We start from the raw sequence: 26,757 nt of genomic DNA on the forward strand, positions 1-26,757 counted from the left end.
TTATATTCTTGTATATAGGGGCAGTATTATAGTACCGTAGTTATATTCTTGTACATAGGGGCAGTATTATAGTAGTTATATTCTTGTACATAGGAGGCAGTATTATAGTAGTTATATTCTTGTACATAGAAGCAGTATTATAGTAGTTATATTCTTGTACATAGAAGCAGTATTATAGTAGTTATATTCTTGTACATAGGAGGCAGTATTATAGTAGTTATATTCTTGTACATAGGAGCAGTATTATAGTAGTTATATTCTTGTACATAGGGGCAGTATTATAGTAGTTATAATATTGTACATAGGAGCAGTATTATAGTAGTTATATTCTTGTACATAGGGGCAGTATTATAGTAGTTATATTCTTGCACATAGGAGCAGTATTATAGTAGTTATATTCTTGTACATAGGGGCAGTGTTATAGTAGTTATATTCTTGCACATAGGAGCAGTATTATAGTAGTTATATTCTTGTACATAGGGGCAGTGTTATAGTAGTTATATTCTTGCACATAGGAGCAGTATTATAGTAGTTATATTCTTGTACATAGGAGCAGTATTATAGTAGTTATATTCTTGTACATAGGAGCAGTATTATAGTAGTTATATTCTTGTACATAGAAGCAGTATTATAGTAGTTATATTCTTGTACATAGGAGGCAGTATTATAGTAGTTATATTCTTGTACATAGGAGCAGTATTATAGTAGTTATATTCTTGTACATAGGAGCAGTATTATAGTAGTTATATTCTTGTACATAGGGGCAGTATTATAGTAGTTATATTCTTGTACATAGGAGCAGTATTATAGTAGTTATATTCTTGTACATAGGGGCAGTATTATAGTAGTTATATTCTTGCACATAGGAGCAGTATTATAGTAGTTATATTCTTGTACATAGGAGCAGTATTATAGTAGTTATATTCTTGAACATAGGAGCAGTATTATAGTAGTTATACTCTTGTACATAGGAGCAGTATTATATTTGTTATATTCTTGTACATAGGAGCAGTATTATAGTAGTTATATTCTTGTACATAGGAGCAGTATTATATTTGTTATATTCTTGTAGATAGGAGCAGTATTTTAGTAGTTATATTCTTGTACATAGGGGCAGTATTATAGTACTTATATTCTTGTACATAGGGGGCAGTATTATAGTAGTTATATTCTTGTACATAGAAGCAGTATTTTAGTAGTTATATTCTTGTACATAGGAGCAGTATTATAGTAGTTATATTCTTGTACATAGGAGCAGTATTATAGTAGTTATATTCTTGTACATAGGGAGCAGTATTATAGTAGTTATTTTCTTGTACATAGGGGCAGTATTATAGTAGTTATATTCTTGTAGATAGGGACAGTATTATAAAAGTTATATTCTTGTACATAGGAGCAGTATTATAGTAGTTGTATTCTTGTACATAGGAGCAGTATTATAGTAGTTATATTCTTGTACATATGGGCAGTATTATAGTAGTTATATTCTTGTACATAGGGGGCAGTATTATAGTAGTTATATTCTTGTACATAGGAGCAGTATTATAGTAGTTATATTCTTGTACATAGGGGCAGTATTATAGTAGTTATATTCTTGTAGATAGGGACAGTATTATAGTAGTTATATTCTTGTACATAGGAGCAGTATTATAGTAGTTATATTCTTGTACATAGGAGCAGTATTATAGTAGTTATATTCTTGTACATAGGGGCAGTATTATAGTAGTTATATTCTTGTACATAGTGGGCAGTATTATAGTAGTTATAATCTTGTACATAGGGACAGTATTATAGTAGTTATATTCTTGTACATAGGAGCAGTATTATAGCAGTTATATTCTTGTACATAGGGGCAGTACTATAGTAGTTATATTCTTGTACATCGGGGCAGTATTATAGTATTTATATTCTTGTACATCAGGGCAGTATTATAGTATTTATATTCTTGTACATAGGAGCAGTATTATAGTAGTTATATTCTTGTACATAGGAGCAGTATTATAGTAGTTATATTCTTGTAGATAGGGACAGTATTATAGTAGTTATATTCTTGTACATAGGAGCAGTATTATAGCAGTTATATTCTTGTACATAGGGGCAGTACTATAGTAGTTATATTCTTGTACATAGGGGCAGTATTATAGTAGTTATATTCTTGTACATAATAGCAGTATTATAGTAGTTATATTCTTGTACATAATAGCAGTATTATAGTAGTTATATTCTTGTACATAGGGGCAGTATTATAATAGTTATATTCCTGTATATAAGGGGCAGTATTATAGTATTATATTATTCATAGTATTACTAGTTCCCTTACAAAAAATCCTCTGAAGCATTGTATAAGAACATTTAAAAGGCAAATAAGATCTGAAATGTTGAGTTATGATGGGAGTGAAATGCAGCATAAAACATTGACACATATATTTATACCTAAAATGAAGGTTTCCATTCCTTTACTATATAACTTAACTTTTCCTGCCCCATTGCCATTATACTAGTTATGACTGAAATAGCACTTAAACTGTATGACGGTATTATCTTTGAGAGCACATTTACCATACAATATAAGCAGTAATATGTGTTTTTCACTATATAATGACTATTCCTATTTCCCACACTGTGATTGCACGCTGGCTGAGATAAAATACCACAATTATACATATTGGATTTCTTATATTATCACAACCTTTTTTTTATACAACAGAAGGAAGGAAGATTTGAAAGCAGCCGAGATAAATACCTGTCTCTGGTTTTCAGTCTCAAGTCTCAGCCTTGCTTCCACGCATCTCCTAGTTTCCAGGAAGGCTTGTCGCTGAGCCCGATCGGACAGGTAGCTAATGAATATTCCTGCAGTGTTCATACACATAAACAGCACAGCTTGTGCCACGATCTAGAAAAAAAAAAGAAAAAAATGAAAACGATTCAATTTTAAATAACACGCGTTCCCCATAATAGTCTAACAATGACCTTTGCACACGCTCATTAGATGCTTCAATGCAAAAATATCAGTCTATCCATTGCTGCTAATGTACATGCGCATTTCCTGAAAGAACTAGAAATATGCATCTAAAAGAGCCCTAGTGGCCAGTGTGAAAATGGCAAGATTTGTATTTTTATTTTTAATACAGATTGTAAAATGGAAAAAAATTGCCCCTACCAAAAAAACATAAAAACATAAAAAAATAGGCAATTTTATAATGATACATTCACTTTAAATGTACACATGTCATACTTTCCAAAAGTCAGATATATAAGCAGCCATGGGAAACCGTGCTGATTTTTTTAGCCCTTGCATAGGATGTCACAAAAAGTCATCATGGGCAATTTGCAACTCTCTTAAATTTTGGATTATAAGGGCTCAATTTGCGCTCCCAAACTTTATAAACTGATTAATATTTAATTTTTAATTGTGCCTGAACGTTTTTTTTTTTAGACTGGAGGCACATATGTCAGCTTTAGGTTGGAGCAACTTACGTAATTTTTAGGCTGCAGTCACATATGTTGTTTTAAGGTTAGAGTCAATTATGTAATTTTTAGACTGGAGTCACATATGTAATTTTTGGATAAGAATCTCATATGTTGTTTTTAGGTTGGAATCATATACGGTGCTTTTAATTTAGAGTCCATATGTAATATTTAGGGTGGAGGTACATATGTAATTTGTAGGGTGGAGGCACATATGTAATTTGTAGGGTGGAGTCACATACTGAAAGTGTTGCCACCCTTTAAATTGTTCCAGAAAATGAAATATTTTTCCCAGAAAGTTATTGCAATTACACACGTTTATTTCCTTTGTGTGTATTGGGACAACACAAAAAAAAAACTGAAAAAACGGCAAATTAGACATAATTTCACACAAAACCCCCAAAATAAGCAGGACAAAAATTGTTGGCACCCTCAATTTAGTATTCGGTTGCATGCCCTTTGGAATAAATAACTGCAATCAATCGCTTCCTATAACATCAAGCCTCTCAACTGGAATTTTGGACAATTTCTTTTGAAAAACTGCTCCAGGTCTTTCATACTTGAAGGCGTCTTCTCCCAACAGCAATTTTAAGATCTCTCCACAGGTGATCAATGGCAATTAGATCAGGACTCATTGCTGGCCATTTCAGAACTCTCCAGGGCTTTGTTTCCATCCATTTCTGGGGGCTTCTCGAAGTATGTTTAGGGTAATTTTCCTGCTGGAAAACCCATGACCTAGGATGCAGTAGACTGTATTTACTGTGTTCTTTTCTTTTTAGGCCTCATTCCATTTTCAGTAAACAGTAGAATGATGTCCTTTACCAAAAAGCTCAATCTTGGTCTTATCTGTCTACAAGACATGTTCCCAGAAGGATTTTGGCTTAATCATGTCCATTTTGGCAGACTGCAGTATAGGTTTTTTACAGTGGGTACGTAAAGTATTCAGACCCCTTTACATTTTTCACTCTTTGTTTGCTAAATTCAAAAAAGTTCATTTTTTTCTCATTAATGTACACTCTGCACCCCATCTTGACTGAGAAAACAGAAATGTAGAAATTTTATGCAAATTTATTTAACAAGAAAAACTGTAATATCACATGGTCATAAGTCTTCAGACCCTTTGCTCAGACACGCATATTTAAGTCCCAAGCTGTCCATTTCCTTGTGATGGTTCTACTCCTTCATTGGAGGCCAGATGTGTGTAATTAAACTGATAGGACTTGATTTGGAAAGGTGCACACCTGTCTATATAAGACCTCACAGCTCACAGTGCATGTCAGGCCAAATGAGGATCATGAGGTCAAAGGAACTGGCCAAGGAGCTCAGAGACAGAATTGTGGCAAGGCACAGATCTGGCCAAGGTTACAACATAATTTCTGCAGCACTCAAGGTTCCTAAGAGCACAGTGGCCTCCATAATCCTTATATGGAAGAAGTTTGGGACCATCAGAAGTCTTCCTAGACCTGGCCGTCCAGCCAAACTGAGCAATCGTGGGAGAAGAGCCTTGGTGAGAGAGGTAAAGAAGAACCCCAAGATCACTGTGGCTGAGCTCCAGAGATGCAGTAGGGAGATGGGAGAAAGTTCCACAAAGTCAACTATCACTGCAGCCCTCCACCAATCAGACCTTTATGGCAGAGTGGCCCAATGGAAGCCTCTCCTAATTGCAAGACATATGAAAGCCGCATAGAGTTTGCTAAAAAACACATGAAGGACTCCCAGACTATGAGAAATAAGATTCTCTGGTCTGATGAGACAAAGATAAAGCTTTTTGGTGATAATTCTAAGCAGTATGTGTGGAGAAAACCAGGCACTGCTCATCACCTGCCCAATACAATCCCAACAGTGAAACATGGTGGTGGCAGCATCATGCTATGGGGGTGTTTTTCAGCTGCAGGGACAGGACGACTGGTTGTCATTGAAGGAAACATGAATGTGGCCAAGTACAGAGATATCCTGGATGAAAACCTCTTCCAGAGTGCTCTGGACCTCAGACTTGGCCGAAGGTTCACCTTCCAACAAGACAATGACCCTAAGCACACAGCTAAAATAACAAAGGAGTGGCTTCAGAACAACTCTGTGACCATTCCTGACTGGCCCAGCCAGAGCCCTGACCTAAACCCTATTGAGCATCTCTGGAGAGACCTGAAAATGGCGTCCACTAACGTTCACCATCCAACCTGACGGAACTGGAGAGGATCTGCAAGGAAGAATGGCCGAGGATCCCCAAATCCAGGGGGGAAAAACTTGTGGCATCATTCTCAAGAAGACTCATCGCTGTACTAGCTCAAAAGGTGCTTCTACTCAATACTGAGCAAAGGGGCTGAATACTTATGACCATGTGAGATTTCAGTTTTTCTTTTTTTTTAAAAATTGCACAAATTTGTACATTTCTGTTTTTTTCAGTCAAGATGGGGTGCAGAGTGAACATTAATGAGAAAAAAGTGACCTTTTTTGAATTTACCAAATGGCTGCAATGGAACAAAGAGTGAAACATTTAAAGGGGTTTGAATACTTTCCATACCCACTGTATGTCTGTGTCAGCAGTGGATCTTCTTGGGTTTACTGCCATAGGGTTTCATTTCATTCAAATGTAGACGGATAGTTTGCGCTGACAATGATGCCCCCTGAACCTCCAGGACGGCTTGAATTTCTTTGGACCTGGATTGGGGCTGCTTATCCACCATCCGGACTGTCCTACACTGCAACCTTTCATCAACTTTTCTCTGCTGTCCACGTCCAGAGAGGTTAGCTATAATGCCGTGGGTTGTAAACTTATTGATTGTGTTGCGCACCGTGGACAAAGGTACATGAAGATCTCTGGAGATGGCCTTGTGACCTTGAGATTGTTGATATTGTTCAACAATTTTGGTTCTCAAGTCCTCAGACCGTTCTCTTCTCCTCTTTCTGCTGTCATTGCTTTGTGTGGCACACACAGACACACAGTGCAAAGATTGAGTCAACTTCTCTTTTTATCTGGTTTCAGGTGTGATTTTCATGTTGCCCACACCTGCTGTTTACCACATGTAAATTAAATTAAATTTGTTTTCTGGAACAATTTAAAGGGTGCCAACATTTTCTGCCATGACTGTATGTTGTTTTTAGGTTGGAGTCACATATGTCATTTTGTAGTTGGAGCTAGACATGTCGTTTTAAGATTGGAGTCATGTATGGAATTTAAAGGGTGGAGTCAAATATGTAATGTTTAGGCTGGAGTCACATATGCACTTTCTTTAGGCTGGAGTCACATATGCACTTTCTTTAGGCTGGAGTCACATATGCACTTTCTTTAGGCTGGAGTCACATATGCACTTTCTTTAGGCTGGAGTCACATATGCACTTTCTTTAGGCTGGAGTCACATATGCACTTTCTTTAGGCTGGAGTCACATATGCATTTTTTTTAGCCTGGAGTCACATATGTCGTTTTTTTAGGTTGGAGTCAAATATGGCATTTTTTTGGTTGGAGACACATGTGTTGTTTTTAGGATGGATGCGTATTAGTGTATCTTTCTTTCAGAGAAAATGTAGACAAATTTTAGTGGCCGACGGCTGCCCGAAAGATTTACAAAGTGGCATATACTATAGCGGATATCTATGCCACCTGCACAGAAAGCCCCCGTGACCCCAATGTGCTCAGTAAAGTTGGTACATCTGCCAGGTTCCCTTTAAGTTTGGCTTCTATTTTCCATTCTCATTACAATCTCTCCATCGGGGCTGAAATCTGGATAACTCCCATTTTTCCTTTCTGCTCCTGGCATCTTTATACTTCTACATATTAAATGCGGAAGTCATAAGGGTGATAAGGGGTTAATTCTTAGGCCTGGTCAAATTCTAACGCGGCAAAATCTCGAGTGAAACAAAGAGTGTGTATAATATCAGTGCAGATTACATTTATACAGCTAAAAATCCACTTTTTAACATCATGTTGTTTTGGGCTCCAAAATGCGTTGCTGAATACATTTTAATTTCGCTCCAAATCTCCTGTATAATCATTGCTGTAAATTAACATTTTTTTACTGTCGGCAGCCAACACTAGGGGGAGCTTATGAGCTTCCTGCATACTGTGTGCAGTAAGCTTTGTCGCTCCCTCTAGTGGTGCTACAAGGATTTACAGGGGCACTCATTGGCAATAGCCTTTAACCCTTTTTCTTTTCATTTACCCCAACTAAAACTAGAGGAATGGACTAGTAAGTGTACGTGGAATCATAATTATTTTTGCTACTGAGATAAATGTCCTCATGGGCTGACAAGGCTCTATATGCTAATAAGCAGTTCATTTCAGTGCAGCTATCATCAACCCTTTGCCATTGTGCTCTTGTTGCCCTTCGTTCTCCCAAACCTCTGCACCTCTGCAAATACTCGTTTCTCATTATTTGTCAGACCGCGTCTCTCTCTCCTTTGATTCCTTCTAGCTTGGGCTCCTCTCCCCACTTTCTCTGCTTTTCAGGTTTGCACATCTGATTTAATTAAAATTGTAAACGGCTTCACCTATGAATTATTAAAAGGCGACATGTTTCAAAAACAATTTTGGAAAAAAATTTGACTCTGTGGCAAAAAAAGAAAAGAAAATGTAAACAGCAAACTCGAAATATCCTATCTAGTGATGAGCATACATTTTTTTTGTGGGATCAGTTGAATTATTAATTTTTTAATGGCTCTTTTTAATTGACCATATAAGGTACTAAACAAATTCTATAAAAAATAAAATAATAATTTTGGCGTGAAAAGGAAAAAAGAAAGAGAAATTTTACCATTTTTTTTTCTAATTTTCTTGATGTTCGTTGTGCGGTAAAAATTATGGGGGCTGATTCCATCAAAGCCACTTAGCAATTTGGTTTAAAAAAGTTTTACGCAGCTTGGAATTGAAACTTTTTGGTATTTCCAAGCCAGTTTTTCCCATATTGTTGGTGTTGGGGCAGAATGGCGTGACGTCACAGTTGTCTCATTCATGATGAGGTGTTGCGTTCCTTACACCAGAAATCTTACTCCAGTCAAGGACTGGCATGGTGCCTCTTAATGAATCAGGAGCGTCTGACTCCTACATGGCCTCTCATTAAAACAGGCAACAAAATCACTGGTCTTGATGAATTGGGACCCTTATGGTCACTTTATTCTGCAGGTCAATTTGGTAACAGCAAAACTACATTTATATGGGATTTTTGTACTTTGTTTTACTACTTATAAAGTAATAAAATACCTGAAAAAGTAATACAGGGAAGAATTCATTAGGACTGGTGTTTTGTCTTCATCCAGGGCTAATCAATGTGGCGGATCTTTCAGCTGCTCGAGCAATAGTACCAAAGACTGGACAAGATTACTGCAATAATTTACTTTACTTTTGTGGCATAATTTATAGTTAACTAGTGGACTGTGCTAGGACAACCTCCATATTGCGCTAAGCTCCACCCACCTCCCACTGGCAATGTCATAAGAGAACCCCACTGACAATGTCATAAGAGAACCCCACTGACAATGTCATAAGAGAACCCCACTGACAATGCCTTTAGAGAGCCCCACTGACAATGCCATAATAGAGCCCCACTGACAATGCCAAAAGAGAGCTCCACTGACAATGCCATAAGAGAACCCCACTGGCAATGCCATAATAGAGCCCCACTGACAATGCCAAAAGAGAGCTCCACTGACAATGCCATAAGAGAACCCCACTGACAATGCCTTTAGAGAGCCCCACTGACAATGTCATAAGAGAGTCCCACTGAAAATGCCATAAGAGAGCCCCACTGACAATGCCATAAGAGAGCTCCACTGACAATGCCTGTAGAGAGCCCCACTGGCAATGCCATAAGAGAGCCCCACTGACAATGTCACAAGAGAGCTCCATTGACAATGCCATAAAAGAGCCTCATTGACAATTCCTTTAGAGAGCCCCACTGACAATGCCATAAGAGAGCCCCACTGACAATGCCATAAGAGAGCCCCACTGACAATGCCATAAGAGAGCCCCACTGTGACAATGCCATAAGAGAGCCCCACTGACAATGCCATAAGAGAGCTCCATTGACAATGCCATAAAAGAGCCCCACTGACAATGCCATAAGGGATCCCCACTCACAATGCCATAAGAGAGCCCCAGTGACAATGCCAAAAGAGAGCCCCAATGAATGAGCCCCACTGACAATGCCATAATGGATTCCTACTCACAATGCCAAAAGAGAGCACCATTGACAATGCCATAAGAGAGACCCACTGACAATGCCATAAGAGAGCCCCACTGACAATGCCATAAGAGAGCCCCACTCACAATACCATAAGAGAGCGCCACTGACAATGCAATAAGAGAGCCCCACTGACAATGTCATAAGAGAGGCCCACTGACAATACCATAAGAGAGCCCCACTGACAATGCCATAAGAGCCCCATTGATAATGCCTTAAGAGAGCTCCACTGACAATGCCTTTAGAGAGCCCCACTGGCAAAGTCATAAGAGATCCCCACTGACAATGTCATAAGAGAGTCCCACTTAAAATGCCATAAGAGGGCCCCACTGGCAATGTCATAAGAGAGCCCCACTGGCAATGCCATGAGAGCCCCACTGACAATACCATAAGAGAGCCCCACTGACAATGCCATAAGTGAGCCCCACTGACAATGCCTTTAGAGAGTCCCAATGGCAATGCCATAAGAGAGCCCCACTGGTAATGTCATAAGAGAGCCCCACTGGCAATGCCATAAGAGAGCTCCACTGACAATGCCATAAGAGAGCCCCACTGACAATGCCATAAGAGAGCTCCACTGACAATGCCTTTAGAGAGCCCCACTGGCAAAGTCATAAGAGAGCCCCACTGACAATGTCATAAGAGAGTCCCACTGAAAATGCCATAAGAGGGCCCCACTGGCAATGTCATAAGAGAGCCCCACTGGCAATGCCATGAGAGCCCCACTGGCAATGCCATAAGAGAGCCCCACTGACAATGCCAGAAGAGAGCCCCACTGGCAATGCCATAAGAGATCCCCACTGGCAATGCCTTCAGAGAGCCCCACTGATAATGTGATACGAGAGTCCCACTGACAATGCCACAAGAGAGCTCCACTGACAATGCCATAAGAAAGCCCCACTGATGATGCCATCAGAGAGTCCCACTGACAATGCCATAAGAGAGCCCCACTGACAATGCCATCAGAGCCCCACTGACAATGCCATAAGAGAGCCCCACTGACAATGCCATAAGAGAGCCCCACAGACAATACCATAAGAGAGGCCCACTGACAATACCATAAGAGAGCCCCACAGACAATGCCATAAGAGAGCCCCACTGACAATACCATAAGAGAGGCCCACTGACAATGCCATAAGAGAGCTCCACTGACAATGCCATCAGAGAGCCCCACTGACAATGCCATGAGAAAGCCCCACTGACAATGCCATCAGAGAGCCTCAATGACAATGCCATAAGAGAGCCCCACTGACAATGCCGTCAGAGAGTCCCACTGACAATGCCATAAGAGAGCCCCACTGACAATGCCATCAGAGAGCCCCACTGGCAATGCCATGAGAGCCCCACTGACAATACCATAAGAGAGCCCCACTGACAATGCCATAAGTGAGCCCCACTGACAATGCCTTTAGAGAGTCCCAATGGCAATGCCATAAGAGAGCCCCACTGACAATGCCATAAGAGAGCCCCACTGGTAATGTCATAAGAGAGCCCCACTGGCAATGCCATAAGAGAGCTCCACTGACAATGCCATAAGAGAGCCCCACTGACAATGTCATAACAGAGCTCCATTGACAATGCCACAAAAGAGCCTCATTGACAATTCCTTTAGAGAGCCCCACTGACAATGCCATAAGAGATCTCCATTGACAATGCCATAAGAGAGCCCCACTGACAATGCCATAAGGGATTCCTACTCAAAATGCCAAAAGAGAGCTCCATTGCCAATGCCATAAGAGAGCCTCACTGACAATGCTATAAGAGAGCCCCACTGACAATGCCATAAGAGAGCCCCACTGACAATGCCATAAGAGAGCCCCACTGACAATGCCAAAAGAGAGCTCCATTGACAATGCCATAAGAGAGCCCCACTGACAATGCTATAAGATAACCCCACTGACAATGCCATAAGAGAGACCCACTGACAATGCCATAAGAGAGACCCACTGACAATGCCATAAGAGAGCCCCACTCACAATACCATAAGAGAGCCCCACTGACAATGCCATAAGAGAGCCCCACTGACAATGCCATAAGAAAGCCCCACTGACAATGCCTTTAGAGAGCCCCACTGACAATGCCATAAGAGAGCTCCACTGACAATGCCATAAAAGAGCCCCACTGACAATGCCATAAGGGATCCCCACTCACAATGCCATAAGAGAGCCCCAGTGGCAATGCCATAAGAGAGCCCCACTGACAATGCCAGAAGAGAGCCCCACTGGCAATGCCATAAGAGATCCCCACTGGCAATGCCTTCAGAGAGCCCCACTGATAATGTGATACGAGAGTCCCACTGACAATGCCACAAGAGAGCTCCACTGACAATGCCATAAGAAAGCCCCACTGATGATGCCATCAGAGAGCCCCACTGACAATGCAATAAGTGAGACACACTGACAATGCCATCAGAGCCCCACTGATAATGCCATAAGAGAGCCCCACTGACAATGCCGTCAGAGAGTCCCACTGACAATGCCATAAGAGAGCCCCACTGACAATGCCATAAGAGAGCCCCACTGACAATGCCATAAGAGAGCCCCACTGACAATGCCATAAGTGAGCCCCACTGACAATGCCTTTAGAGAGTCCCAATGGCAATGCCATAAGAGAGCCCCACTGACAATGCCATAAGAGAGCCCCACTGGTAATGTCATAAGAGAGCCCCACTGGCAATGCCATAAGAGAGCTCCACTGACAATGCCATAAGAGAGCCCCACTGACAATGCCATCAGAGCCCCACTGACAATACCATAAGAGAGCCCCACTGACAATGCCATAAGTGAGCCCCACTGACAATGCCTTTAGAGAGTCCTAACGGCAATGCCATAAGAGAGCCCCACTGACAATGCCATAAGAGAGCCCCACTGGTAATGTCATAAGAGAGCCCCACTGGCAATGCCATAAGAGAGCTCCACTGACAATGCCATAAGAGAGCCCCACTGACAACGTCATAACAGAGCTCCATTGACAATGCCACAAAAGAGCCTCATTGACAATTCCTTTAGAGAGCCCCACTGACAATGCCATAAGAGATCTCCATTGACAATGCCATAAGAGAGCCCCACTGACAATGCCATAAGGGATTCCTACTCAAAATGCCAAAAGAGAGCTCCATTGCCAATGCCATAAGAGAACCTCACTGACAATGCTATAAGAGAGCCCCACTGACAATGCCATAAGAGAGCCCCACTGACAATGCCATAAGAGAGCCCCACTGACAATGCCAAAAGAGAGCTCCATTGACAATGCCATAAGAGAGCCCCACTGACAATGCTATAAGATAACCCCACTGACAATGCCATAAGAGAGACCCACTGACAATGCCATAAGAGAGACCCACTGACAATGCCATAAGAGAGCCCCACTGACAATGCCATAAGAGAGCCCCACTCACAATACCATAAGAGAGCCCCACTGACAATGCCATAAGAGAGCCCCACTGACAATGCCATAAGAAAGCCCCACTGACAATGCCTTTAGAGAGCCCCACTGACAATGCCATAAGAGAGCTCCACTGACAATGCCATAAAAGAGCCCCACTGACAATGCCATAAGGGATCCCCACTCACAATGCCATAAGAGAGCCCCAGTGACAATGCCAAAAGAGAGCCCCAATGAATGAGCCCTAAAGACAATGACATAAGAGAGCCCCACTGACAATGCCATAAGAGAGCGCCACTGACAATGCCATAAGAGAGCCCCATTAACAATGCCATAAGAGAGCCCCACTGACAATGCCATAAGAGAGGCCCAATGACAATACCATAAGAGAGCCCCACTGACAATGCCATAAGAGAGCCCCACTGACAATGTCATCAGAGAACCCCATTGATAATGCCATAAGAGAGCCCCACTGACAATGCCATAAGAGAGCCCCACAGACAATGCCATCAGAGAGCCCCACTTACAATGACATCAGAGAGCCCCACTGACAATGACATCAGAGAGCCCCACTGACAATGCCATAAGAGAGCCCCACTGACAATGCCATAAGAGAGCCCCACTGACAATGCCATAAGAGAGCTCCACTGACAATGCCTTTAGAGAGCCCCACTGGCAAAGTCATAAGAGAGCCCCACTGACAATGTCATAAGAGAGTCCCACTGAAAATGCCATAAGAGGGCCCCACTGGCAATGTCATAAGAGAGCCCCACTGGCAATGCCATGAGAGCCCCACTGGCAATGCCATAAGAGAGCCCCACTGACAATGCCAGAAGAGAGCCCCACTGGCAATGCCATAAGAGATCCCCACTGGCAATGCCTTCAGAGAGCCCCACTGATAATGTGATACGAGAGTCCCACTGACAATGCCACAAGAGAGCTCCACTGACAATGCCATAAGAAAGCCCCACTGACGATGCCATCAGAGAGCCCCACTGACAATGCAATAAGTGAGACACACTGACAATGCCATCAGAGCCCCACTGATAATGCCATAAGAGAGCCCCACTGACAATGCCGTCAGAGAGTCCCACTGACAATGCCATAAGAGAGCCCCACTGACAATGCCATCAGAGCCCCACTGACAATGCCATAAGAGAGCCCCACTGACAATGCCATAAGAGAGCCCCACAGACAATACCTTAAGAGAGGCCCACTGGCAATACCATAAGAGAGCCCCACAGACAATGCCATAAGAGAGCCCCACTGACAATACCATAAGAGAGGCCCACTGACAATGCCATAAGAGAGCCCCACTGACAATGCCATAAGAGAGCCCCACTGACAATACCATAAGAGAGGCCCACTGACAATGCCATAAGAGAGCTCCACTGACAATGCCATCAGAGAGCCCCACTGACAATGCCATAAGAAAGCCCCACTGACAATGCCATCAGAGAGCCTCAATGACAATGCCATAAGAGAGCCCCACTGACAATGCCGTCAGAGAGTCCCACTGACAATGCCATAAGAGAGCCCCACTGACAATGCCATCAGAGAGCCCCACTGACAATGCCATAAGAGAGCCCCACTGACAATGCCATAAGAGAGCCCCACTGACAATGCCATAAGAGAGCCCCACAGACAATGCCATAAGAGAGCCCCACTGATAATGCCATCAGAGAGCCCCACTGACAATACCATAAGAGAGCCCCACTGACAATACCATAAGAGAACCCCACTGACAATGCCATAAGAGAGCCCCACTGACAATGCCATAAGAGAGCCCCACTGACAATGCCATAAGAGAGCTCCACTGACAATGCCATAAGAGAGCCCCACTGACAATACCATAAGAGAACCCCACTGACAATGCCATAAGAGAGCCCCACTGACAATGCCATAAGAGAGCCCCACTGGCAATACCATAAGAGAGCCCCACTGACAATACCATAAGAGAACCCCACTGACAATGCCATAAGAGAGCCCCACTGACAATGCCATAAGAGAGCCCCACTGACAATGCCATAAGAGAGCCCCACTGACAATACCATAAGAGAACCCCACTGACAATGCCATAAGAGAACCCCACTGACAATGCCATAAGAGAGCCCCACTGACAATGCCATAAGAGAGCCCCACTGTCAATGCCATGAAAATACCCTGTATGCACATCCAGTAGTTGCAGAGTCAATATTTTCTTACAACACGTCCTCTATTCCCCGCGTTGTGTTATTACACCCTCTTCCAGTTATTTCTGCAAATATTTCTTGAATTATTATAATTATTATTGCTATTTGTTCCTTCTCAGAGTCACAATTTTCTCAGCATGGCTGGGCTCTAATTGCAGCAACTTCATAATATAAATTATCACTGACATTATTAATTATTCACATCTATCGTGTTTGTTCCTGGATAGAAAGAAACAGCAAGAAACAGCAAGGAGAGAGAATGAGGACCTCTAATTACGTTCTCTGCGACGAGAGTGGAGCCCACTTATCACTCCCTCATTGATGTACATAATTATTTGTTTGTGCAATGGTTTATATGAAGGGAGATTTATTATTAATTTTGCTTTATTTCATAACACTTCATATTTCAAGGACTTAATCTCAAGATCGCAACCTATGGTTTATATGTAAAGCACAGCTGTCCTTAGTTATTATCCCTCAGGATACAGCACATATGTCAGATTTTCATTACCATGGGAGGAACTTGTTTCTTTGCTCAGAATTGAACCCTCCTGCTGACAAATGCATAAGCATAAAACTACTACCATACTGCCCACTATGTGCAAGAATATAACTACTATAATACTGCCTCTATGTACAAGAATATAACTACTATAATACTGCCTCTATGTACAAGAATATAACTACTATAATACTGTCACTATGTGCAAGAATATAACTACTATAATACTGCCTCTATGTACAAGAATATAACTACTATAATACTGCCTCTATGTACAAGAATATAACTACTATAATACTGTCACTATGTACAAGAATATAACTACTATAATACTGCCTCCTATGTACAAGAATATAACTACTATAATACTGCCCCTATGTACAAGAATATAACTACTATAATACTGCCTCTATGTACAAGAATATAACTACTATAATACTGCCTCTATGTACAAGAATATAACTACTATAATACTGTCACTATGTACAAGAATATAACTACTATAATACTGCCTCCTACGTACAAGAATATAACTACTATAATACTGCCCCTATGTACAAGAATATAACTACTATAATACTGCCTCTATGTACAAGAATATAACTACTATAATACTGCCCCATGTACAAGAATATAACTACTATAATACTGCCCCTTATGTACAAGAATATAACTACTATAATACTGCTCCCTATGTACAAGAATATAACTACTATAATACTGCCCCCTATGTACAAGAATATAACTACTATAATACTGCCCCTATGTACAAGAATATAACTACTATAATACTGCCCCCTATGTACAAGAATATAACTACTATAATACTGCCCCTATGTACAAGAATATAACTACCATAATACTGCCCCTATGTACAAGAATATAACTACTATAATACTGCTCCCTATGTGCAAGAATATAACTACTATAATACTGCCCCTATGTACAAGAATATAACTACTATAATACTGCTCCCTATGTACAAGAATATAACTACTATAATACTGCCCCTATGTACAAGAATATAACTACTATAATACTGGTCCTATGTACAAGAATATAACTACTATAATACTGCCTCTATGTACAAGAATATAACTACTATAATACTGCCTCTATGTACAAGAATATAACTACTATAATACTGCTCCCTATGTACAAGAATATAACTACTATAATACTGCCCCTATGTACAAGAATATAACTACTATAATACTGCCCCCTATGTACAAGAATATAACTACTATAATACTGCTCCCTATGTACAAGAATATAACTACTATAATACTGCCCCTATGTACAAGAATATAACTACTATAATACTGCCCCCTATGTACAAGAATATAACTACTATAATACTGCCCCTATGTACAAGAATATAACTACCATAATACTGCCCCTATGTACAAGAATATAACTACTATAATACTGCTCCCTATGTACAAGAATATAACTACAATACTGCCCCTATGTACAAGAATATAACTACTATAATACTGCACCCTATGTACAAGAATATAACTACTATAATACTGCCCCTATGTACAAGAATATAACTACTATAATACTGGTCCTATGTACAAGAATATAACTACTATAATACTGCTCCTATGTACAAGAATATAACTACTATAATACTGCCCCTATGTACAAGAATATAACTACTATAATACTGGTCCTATGTACAAGAATATAACTAATATAATACTGCTCCTATGTACAAGAATATAACTACTATAATACTGCCCCTATGTACAAGAATATAACTACTATAATACTGCTCCTATGTACAGGAATATAACTACTATAATACTGCCCCTATATACAAGAAATAACTACTATAATACTGCCCCTATATACAAGAATATAACTACTACAATACTGCCCCCTATGTACAAGAATATAACTACTATAATACTGCTCTTATGTACAAGAATATAACTACTATAATACTGCTCCTATGTACAAGAATATAACTACTATAATACTGCTCCTATATACAAGGATATAACTACTATAATACTGCTCCTATGTACAAGAATATAACTACTATAATACTGCTCCTATGTACAAGAATATAACTACTATAATACTGCTCTTATGTACAAGAATACAACTACTATAATACTGCTCTTATGTACAAGAATATAACTACTATAATACTGCTCCTATGTACAAGAATATAACTACTATAATACTGCTCCTTATGTACAAGAATATAACTACTATAATACTGCTCCTATGTACAAGAATATAACTACTATAATACTGCTCCTATATACAAGGATATAACTACTATAATACTGCTCCTATGTACAAGAATATAACTACTATAATACTGCTCCTATGTACAAGAATATAACTACTATAATACTGCTCTTATGTACAAGAATACAACTACTATAATACTGCTCTTATGTACAAGAATATAACTACTATAATACTGCCCCTATGTACAAGAATATAACTACTATAATACGGCCATGCTGTACAGTAATATAACTGCTATAGTAATAGATGATGGCTCAGTAGTGAGGGTCCTCGGTATTTCCCCTATGATCAGCTCTTTGGCGCTGTTTATACCTATAGTCTACCGTCCTGCATACACAGAATATGTTATTGTACTTGATTATCGTCACACATTGTGTTTGTTACATTTATACCTTTACACTGTGTTGTCCCGATTCCCGTTCTGTCCATTTATATCTATAGGGGTTAATGGCCGCAGCTCTGGAGGACACACACTGCACACTGTTATCCCATTATAGTCACAGTCCACTGTGTGGAACATCAATGAATGAACTTGTTTCAGGAGACGTCCTTCGCCGGACATCAATTGTCGGAGCCGCTCGCTGTCATTTTGCTGGTGTTTATGCTCCTGGCTCTCGGTGATTTCATGTTTATACTAGTAATGATGCAGTTTATTACACTGTACATTGCTTTGAGTGATACTTGCAGCAGAAATATATTACTGAATCGGCCTTGGAATAATAATCATTTTCGTTCTGGCAACAGCTACAAGTGAACGTCCACCCTGAATCCATGCTTTCTTTTTAAAATAGAGAGGCCGAACGTTCTGCTCCGATTAATTTTTTGATATACAGATACAGGTGTTAAAGTTCAAACCCTTCAGCACAGACGCAGTGCTATGAAATTCTGACAGCCTGCATCCGCCACTAGGGGGAGCTCAAGGCTTATACCATACAATGTTACTAATTAGTAGTATGCAGCATGCGCTTAGCTCCCTCTAGTGGTGGCTGCAGGCAACCAAAATGCTACCTAACAATGGCTATCCAAGGGACTGAATCTCTGTATAAAACAAATTGAAATTTGAAAAAATATAGGACATTTTTAGCTAAGAATTGTGTTTTTTTTTAAAGAAAAAACATCAGACAGATTACTTAATTTATTCTGTTGGTCCACTTATCCTGAGTTACATCCTGTATTATACTCCAGAGCTGCACTCACTATTCTGCTGGTGCAGTCACTATGTACATACATTACATTACTGATCCTGAGTTACATCCTGTATTATACTCCAGAGCTGCACTCACTATTCTGCTGGTGCAGTCACTGTGTACATACATTACATTACTGATCCTGAGTTACATCCTGTATTATACTCCAGAGCTGCACTCACTATTCTGCTGGTGCAGTCACTGTGTACATACATTACATTACTGATCCTGAGTTACATCCTGTATTATACTCCAGAGCTGCACTCACTATTCTGCTGGTGCAGTCACTGTGTACATACATTACATTACTGATCCTGAGTTACATCCTGTATTATACTCCAGAGCTGCACTCACTATTCTGCTGCTGCAGTCACTGTGTACATACATTACATTACTGATCCTGAGTTACATCCTGTATTATACTCCAGAGCTGCACTCACTATTCTGCTGGTGCAGTCACTGTGTACATACATTACATTACTGATCCTGAGTTACATCCTGTATTATACACCAGAGCTGCACTCACTATTCTGCTGGTGCAGTCACTGTGTACATACATTACATTACTGATCCTGAGTTACCTCCTGTATTATACTCCAGAGCTGCACTCACTATTCTGCTGGTGCAGTCACTGTGTACATACATTACATTACTGATCCTGAGTTACCACCTGTATTATACTCCAGAGCTGCACTCACTATTCTGCTGGTGCAGTCACTGTGTACATACATTACATTACTGATCCTGAGTTACCTCCTGTATTATACTCCAGAGCTGCACTCACTATTCTGCTGGTGCAGTCACTGTGTACATACATTACTGATCCTGAGTTACATCCTGTATTATACTCCAGAGCTGCGCTCACTATTCTGCTGGTGCAGTCACTGTGTACATACATTACATTACTGATCCTGAGTTACATCCTGTATTAGACCCCAGAGCTGCACTCACTATTCTGCTATCACAGCAACCTGGGCTTCCATAACCCCTCAGCAGCGCCACAGGCTGATCGCCTCCATGCCATGCCACATTGATGCAGTAATTGATGTAAAGGAGCCCGGCCAAGTACTGAGTGCATTTACTGAACATACATTTCAGTAGGCCAACATTTCGGATTTTAAAATCATTTTCAAGCTGATGTTATAAAGTATTCTAATTTACTGAGATAATGACTTTTGGGTTTTCATTGGCTGTAAGCCATAATCATCAACATTAACAGAAATAAACACGTGAAATAGATCACTCTGTCATGACTATATAATATATGAGATTCACTTTTTGTATTGAAGAACTGAAATAAATTCACTTTTTGAGGATATTCTAATTTTGTGAGAAGCGCCGGTAATAGCTGCACCCTATGGAACTAAACCCTGGAATATATGAATGTGTCAGATCTGACCGCACTCATCAGTCTGTTTAGCTGATCGCTGTATATTGCAGCATTGACAGATGAGGGATTAACGGGGCGACTGCTGTATGGAAACTCTTCTCTTGTGTGGAGCCCACGGGAATAAAGCGTTTTATGTAGCATTTTCCATACAAAGCAAAAGCACGGAACAGAAATTAGCCGCTTATTTTTATCATTTTCCTCTTAGCGTCATTGTTAAAAAGCAGTTTTTATCATTGGGAAATGATTTTTAGGACCTAAAGGTATATTATACTTGTTTTTTAGTATTATTGTTTATTATTATTTACATTGTTTTAACCCCTTAGTGACAGAGCCAATTTGGTACTTAATGACCGAGCCAATTTTTACAATTCTGACCAGTGTCACTTTATGAGGTTATAACTCTGGAACGCTTTATCGGATCCCGCTGATTCTGAGATTGTTTTTTCGTGACATGTTGTACTTCAAGTTAGTGGTAACATTTCTTCGATATTACTTGCGATTATTTATGAAAAAAATGGAAATATGGCGAAAATTTTTAAAATTTTGCAATTTTCAAACTTTGTATTTTTATGCCCTTAAATCAGAGAGATATGTCACAAAAAATAGTTAATAAATAACATTTCTCACATGTCTACTTTACATCAGCACAATTTTGGAAACAATTTTTTTTTTTGTTAGGGAGTTATAAGGGTTAAAAGTTGACCAGCAATTTCTCATTTTTACAACACCATGGTTTTTTTAGGGACCACATCACCTTTGAAGTGATTTTGAGGGGTCTATATGATAGAAAATAACCAAGTGTGACACCATTCTAAAAACTGCACCCCTCAAGCTGCTCAAAACCACATTCAAGAAGTTTATTAACCCTTTACGTACTTCACAGGAACTAAAACAATGTGGAAGAAAAAAATTAACATTTTACTTTTTTTTGCAAACATTTTACTTCAGAACCATTTTTTTTAATTTTCACAAGTGTAAAAACAGAAATTTAACCACAAATTTTGTTGTGCAATTTTTCCTGAGTACGCCGATACCCCATATGTGGAGGTAAACCACTGTTTGGGCGCACCGCAGAGCTTGGAAGTGAAGGAGCACCGTTTGACTGTTTCAATGCAGAATTGGCTGGAATTGAGATCGGACGCCATGTCGCGTTTGGAGAGCCCCTAATGTGCCTAAACAGTGGAAACCCCCCACAAGTGACACCATTTTGGAAACTAGACCCCCCAAGGAACTTATCTAGATGTGTGGTGAGCACTTTGAACCCCCAAGTGCTTCACAGAAGTTTATAACGTAGAGCCGTGAAAATAAAAAATCGCATTTGTTTTCACAAAAATGATTTTTTCGCCCACAAATTCTTATTTTCACAAGGGTAACAGGAGAAATTAGACCACAAAAGTTGTTGTGCAATTTCTCCTGAGTACGTCGATACCCCATATGTGGAGGTAAACCACTGTTTGGGCGCACCGCAGAGCTTGGAAGTGAAGGAGCACCGTTTGACTTTTTCAATGCAGAATTGGCTGGAATTGAGATCGGATGCCATGTCGCGTTTGGAGAGTCCCTGATGTGCCTAAACAGTGGAAACCCCCCACAAGTGATACCATTTTGGAAACTAGACCCCCCAAGGAACTTATCTAGATGTGTGGTGAGCACTTTGAACCCCCAAGTGCTTCACAGAAGTTTATAACGTAGAGCCGTGAAAATAAAAAATCTCATTTTTTCTACAAAAATGATCTTTTTGCCCCCAAATTTTTATTTTCACAAGGGTAACAGGAGAAATTAGACCACAAAAGTTGTTGTGCAATTTCTCCTGAGTACGTCGATACCCCATATGTGGAGGTAAACCACTGTTTGGGCGCACCGCAGAGCTTGGAAGTGAAGGAGCACCGTTTGACTTTTTCAATGCAGAATTGGCTGGAATTGAGATCGGATGCCATGTCGCGTTTGGAGAGTCCCTGATGTGCCTAAACAGTGGAAACCCCCCACAAGTGATACCATTTTGGAAACTAGACCCCCCAAGGAACTTATCTAGATGTGTGGTGAGCACTTTGAACCCCCAAGTGCTTCACAGAAGTTTATAACGTAGAGCCGTGAAAATAAAAAATTTCATTTTTTCTACAAAAATGATCTTTTTGCCCCCAAATTTTTATTTTCACAAGGGTAACAGGAGAAATTAGACCACAAAAGTTGTTGTGCAATTTCTCCTGAGTACGTCGATACCCCATATATGGGGGTAAACCACTGTTTGGGCGCACCGCAGAGCTTGGAAGAGAAGGAGTGTCGTTTTACTTTTTCAATGTAGAATTGGCTGGAATTGAGATCGGACGCCATGTCACGTTTGGAGAGCCGCTGATGTGCCTAAACAGTAGAGACCCCCCACATATGACACCATTTTGGAAACTAGACCCCTTAAGGAACTTATCTAGATGTGTGGTGAGCACTTTAAACCCCCAGGTGCTTCACAGAAGTTTATAACGTAGAGCCGTGAAAATAAAAAAATCGCATTTTTTCTACAAAAATGATCTTTTTGCCTCCAAATTTTTATTTTACCAAGGGTAACAGGAGAAAATGGACCCCAGAAGCTGTTGTACAATTTGTCTTGAGTACGCCGACACCCCATATGTGGGGGTAAACCACTGTTTGGGCGCATGGCTGAGCTCGGAAGCAAAGGAGCGCCATTTGACTTTTCAATGCAAAATTGACTGGAATTGAGATCGGACGCCATGTCGCGTTTGGAGAGCCCCTGATGTGCCTAAACAGCAGAAACCCCCCAAAAGTGACCCCATTTTGGAAACTAGACCCCCCATGGAACTTATCTAGATGTGTAGTGAGAACTTTGAATGCCCAAGTGCATCACAGAAGTTTATAATGCAGAGTCGTGAAAATAAAAAATATATATTTTTTAACAATAAAGATTTTTTAGCCCCCAAGTTTTTATTTTCACAAGGGTAACAAGAGAAATTGGACCCCAAAAGTTGTTGTCCAATTTGTCCTGAGTATGCTGGTACCCCATATGTGGGGGTAAACCACTGTTTGGGCGCATGGCAGAGCTCGGAAGGGAAGGAGTGCCATTTTGGAATGCAGACTTTGATAGAATTGTCTGCGGGCGTTATGTTGCCTTTGCAGACCCCTAATGTAACAAAACAGTAGAAACCCCCAACAAGTGACCCCATTTTGGAAAATAGACCCCCCAAGGAACTTATCTAGATATGTGGTGAGAACTTTGAATGCCCAAGTGCTTCACAGAAGTTTATAATGCAGAGTAGTGAAAATAAAAAATATTTTTTTTCCCACAAAAAAGATTTTTTTAGCCCCCAAATTTTTATTTTCACAAGGGTAACAAGAGAAATTGGACCCCAAAAGTTGTTGTCCAATTTGTCCTGAGTATGCTGGTACCCCATATGTGGGGGTAAACCACTGTTTGGGCGCACGGCAGAGCTCGGAAGGGAAGAAGCGCCATTTTGCAATGCAGACTTTGATAGAATTGTCTGCGGGCGTTATGTTGCGTTTGCAGACCCCTAATGTACCTAAACAGTAGAAACCCCCACAAGTGACCAAATTTTGGAAACTAGACCCCCTAAGGAACTTATCTAGATATGTGGTGAGAACTTTGAAAGCTCAAGTGCTTCACAGAAATTTATAATGCAGAGTAGTGAAAATAAAAAAATATATTTTTTTCCAACAAAAAAGATTTTTAGCCCCCAAGTTTTTATTTTCACAAGGGTAACAGGAGAAATTGGACCCCAAAAGTTGTTGTCCAATTTATCCCGAGTACGCTGATGCCCCATATGTGGGGGTAAACCACTGTTTGGGCGCACGGCAGAGCTCAGAAGGGAGGGAGTACCATTTGACTTTTTTAGCGCAAAATTGGCTGTCGTGTTTGGAGACCCCCTGATGTACCTAAACAGTGGAAACCCCCCAATTCTAACTCCAACCCTAACCCCAACACAGCCCTAACCCTAATCTCAACCCGATCCATAATCCTAATCACAACCCTAACGATAATCACAACCCTAACCCCAAAACAGCCCTAATCTCAACCCTAACCATAACCCTAATCAAAACCCTAAATCCAACACACCCCTAACCCTAATCCCAACCCTAACCCTAATCCCAACCCTAATCCCAAACGTAACACTAATCCCAACCCTAATCCAAACCCTAACCCTAATCCCAACTCTAACCCTAACTTTAGCCCCAACCCTAACTTTAGCCCCAACCCTAACCATAACTTTAGCCCCCGTCGTCACAAAAAAAGTTCAATGTAACCTTTTTTTTGTACGTCGCGTCCGCCATTTCCGCGGATGCGTGGCCGTAACTCTGCCCCCTCCTCCCCAGGACATAGACTGGGCAGCGGATGCGTTGAAAAACTGCATCCGCTGCCCACGTTGTGCACAATTTTCACAACGTGCGTCGGTACATCGGGCCGACGCATTGCGACCGCCCCGTACCGACGCAAGTGTGAAAGAAGCCTTAGGCTACTTTCAGACATAGCGCATTTTTGAGCGCTATTTTGCGGGCGCTTTTCAAAAATGCGCAATGTCATTTTCGTCTGCCGGCAAAGTGAATGAGAAATTCACTTTGCCGTTCAGACACACCGCAAAAAAACGTGGCGCTTTTGTCTGCAAACACGCCGGCGTAAAAAGAATTGACATGTCAATTCTTTACGCAGCGGCGTGTCTGCGTATCCCCCTAGGGCCCCATATTACCTTCCACACACAGCGCCTTTGTCCTGGGTGTCGGCGTCTTTGTACGGAGGGGTTGACACCCAGGACCGGACGTGACGTCGGACAGGAAGAGGGAAGCCCCCGCCCCCCAGTGAAGCAGCATGGAGTCCTTCTGTGTGTGTGTGTGCGTGTGTGTGCGTGTGTGTGTCCCCATGCGACGCTAGTGCCACCATTGTGCTAAGTCGCCGTATGGGACTACTACTCCCATCCGGTATTAGGATGGGAGAGTTGTCCCTGTGTCCGGCGACTTAGCACAATTGTAAAGTTACACAAAACACCTACACACAATACACATACATGACACACAGTACATACAACATATAACACAGAGTATATACTCACCAACAGCACACTTGTAGGCGAAGCCCTCGATCCTCCAGGAAAAAATCCAAAAATAATAAACCAAATTCATACTCCCTGTCCGCAGAATCCATAAAACGAGTGTCCCACGCCGATCGGCTGCTCTCCGGCGATACACTGCCAGGAGCGAAGCTCCTAGCAGTGTATCGCGTACTGTTCCGGAGTTCAATGACTCCGGCGTCTCGGTTAACAGCAGTACAGCTGCGTTGAACTTTCCCACGCAGCACTGCCGTTAAGCGAGAGTGCCGGGGTCAATGACCGCCGGTAAACTCGCTCGCGCATGCGCAGTGACACACCGACAGGAACTATGGCTCCTGTCAGTGTGTTGCTGCAGCCGTGGAGAGCAGACATATCTCTGGATGTGTCTGTTCTCCATGGAAAATCTTGATACGTGGCACTTAAATATGTGGCAATTAAATACGTGACACGTGGCACTTATACGTGATACGTGTCACTTAAATACGTGGCACTGAAATACGTGATACGTGGCACTTTGATACGTGGCACGTGTCACTTAAATACGTGGCACTGAAATATGTGGCACGTGGCACTTTGATACGTGGCACGTGTCTCTTAAATACGTGGCACGTGGCACTGAAAGATGTGGCACGTGGCACTTTGATACGTGGCACGTGGCACTTTGATACGTGGCACTGAAATATGTGGCACGTGGCACTTTGATACGTGGCACGTGTCACTTAAATACGTGGCACGTGGCACTGAAATATGTGGCACGTGGCACTTTTATACGTGGCACGTGGCACTTTTATACGTGGCACGTGGCACTTTGATACGTGGCACGTGGCACTGAAATATGTGGCACGTGGCACTTTGATACGTGGCACGTGGCACTTTGATACGTGGCACTTTGATACGTGGCACGTGGCACTTTGATACGTGGCACGTGGCACTTTGATACGTGGCACGTGGCACTTTGATACGTGGCACTGAAATATGTGGCACGTGGCACTTTGATACGTGGCACGTGTCACTTAAATACGTGGCACGTGGCACTGAAATATGTAGGACACGTCGCACAAAAAAGTTACATGTAGTTTTTTTTGTGTCGACGGTCTGCCGAAGCACGACGCATCCGTCGCACGAC

At 41.3% G+C, this 26,757-nt stretch overlaps 1 protein-coding gene across 3 annotated transcripts in view; it reads right to left on the bottom strand.

Annotated features, from left to right (window-relative positions):
- Window positions 1-26,757, bottom strand: part of ADCY8 (adenylate cyclase 8) — a 364,716-nt gene that overhangs the window by 255,329 nt on the left and 82,630 nt on the right. For all 3 annotated transcript variants that reach the window (XM_077271241.1, XM_077271242.1, XM_077271243.1), the window contains exon 2: window positions 2,744-2,893. In XM_077271241.1, the coding sequence (XP_077127356.1) occupies window positions 2,744-2,893 (150 nt within the window). The remainder of the gene's footprint in view (window positions 1-2,743; window positions 2,894-26,757) is intronic.

The sequence above is a fragment of the Ranitomeya variabilis genome, chromosome 6 (genome assembly GCF_051348905.1).
Source record: "Ranitomeya variabilis isolate aRanVar5 chromosome 6, aRanVar5.hap1, whole genome shotgun sequence".
Taxonomy (NCBI): domain Eukaryota; kingdom Metazoa; phylum Chordata; class Amphibia; order Anura; family Dendrobatidae; genus Ranitomeya; species Ranitomeya variabilis.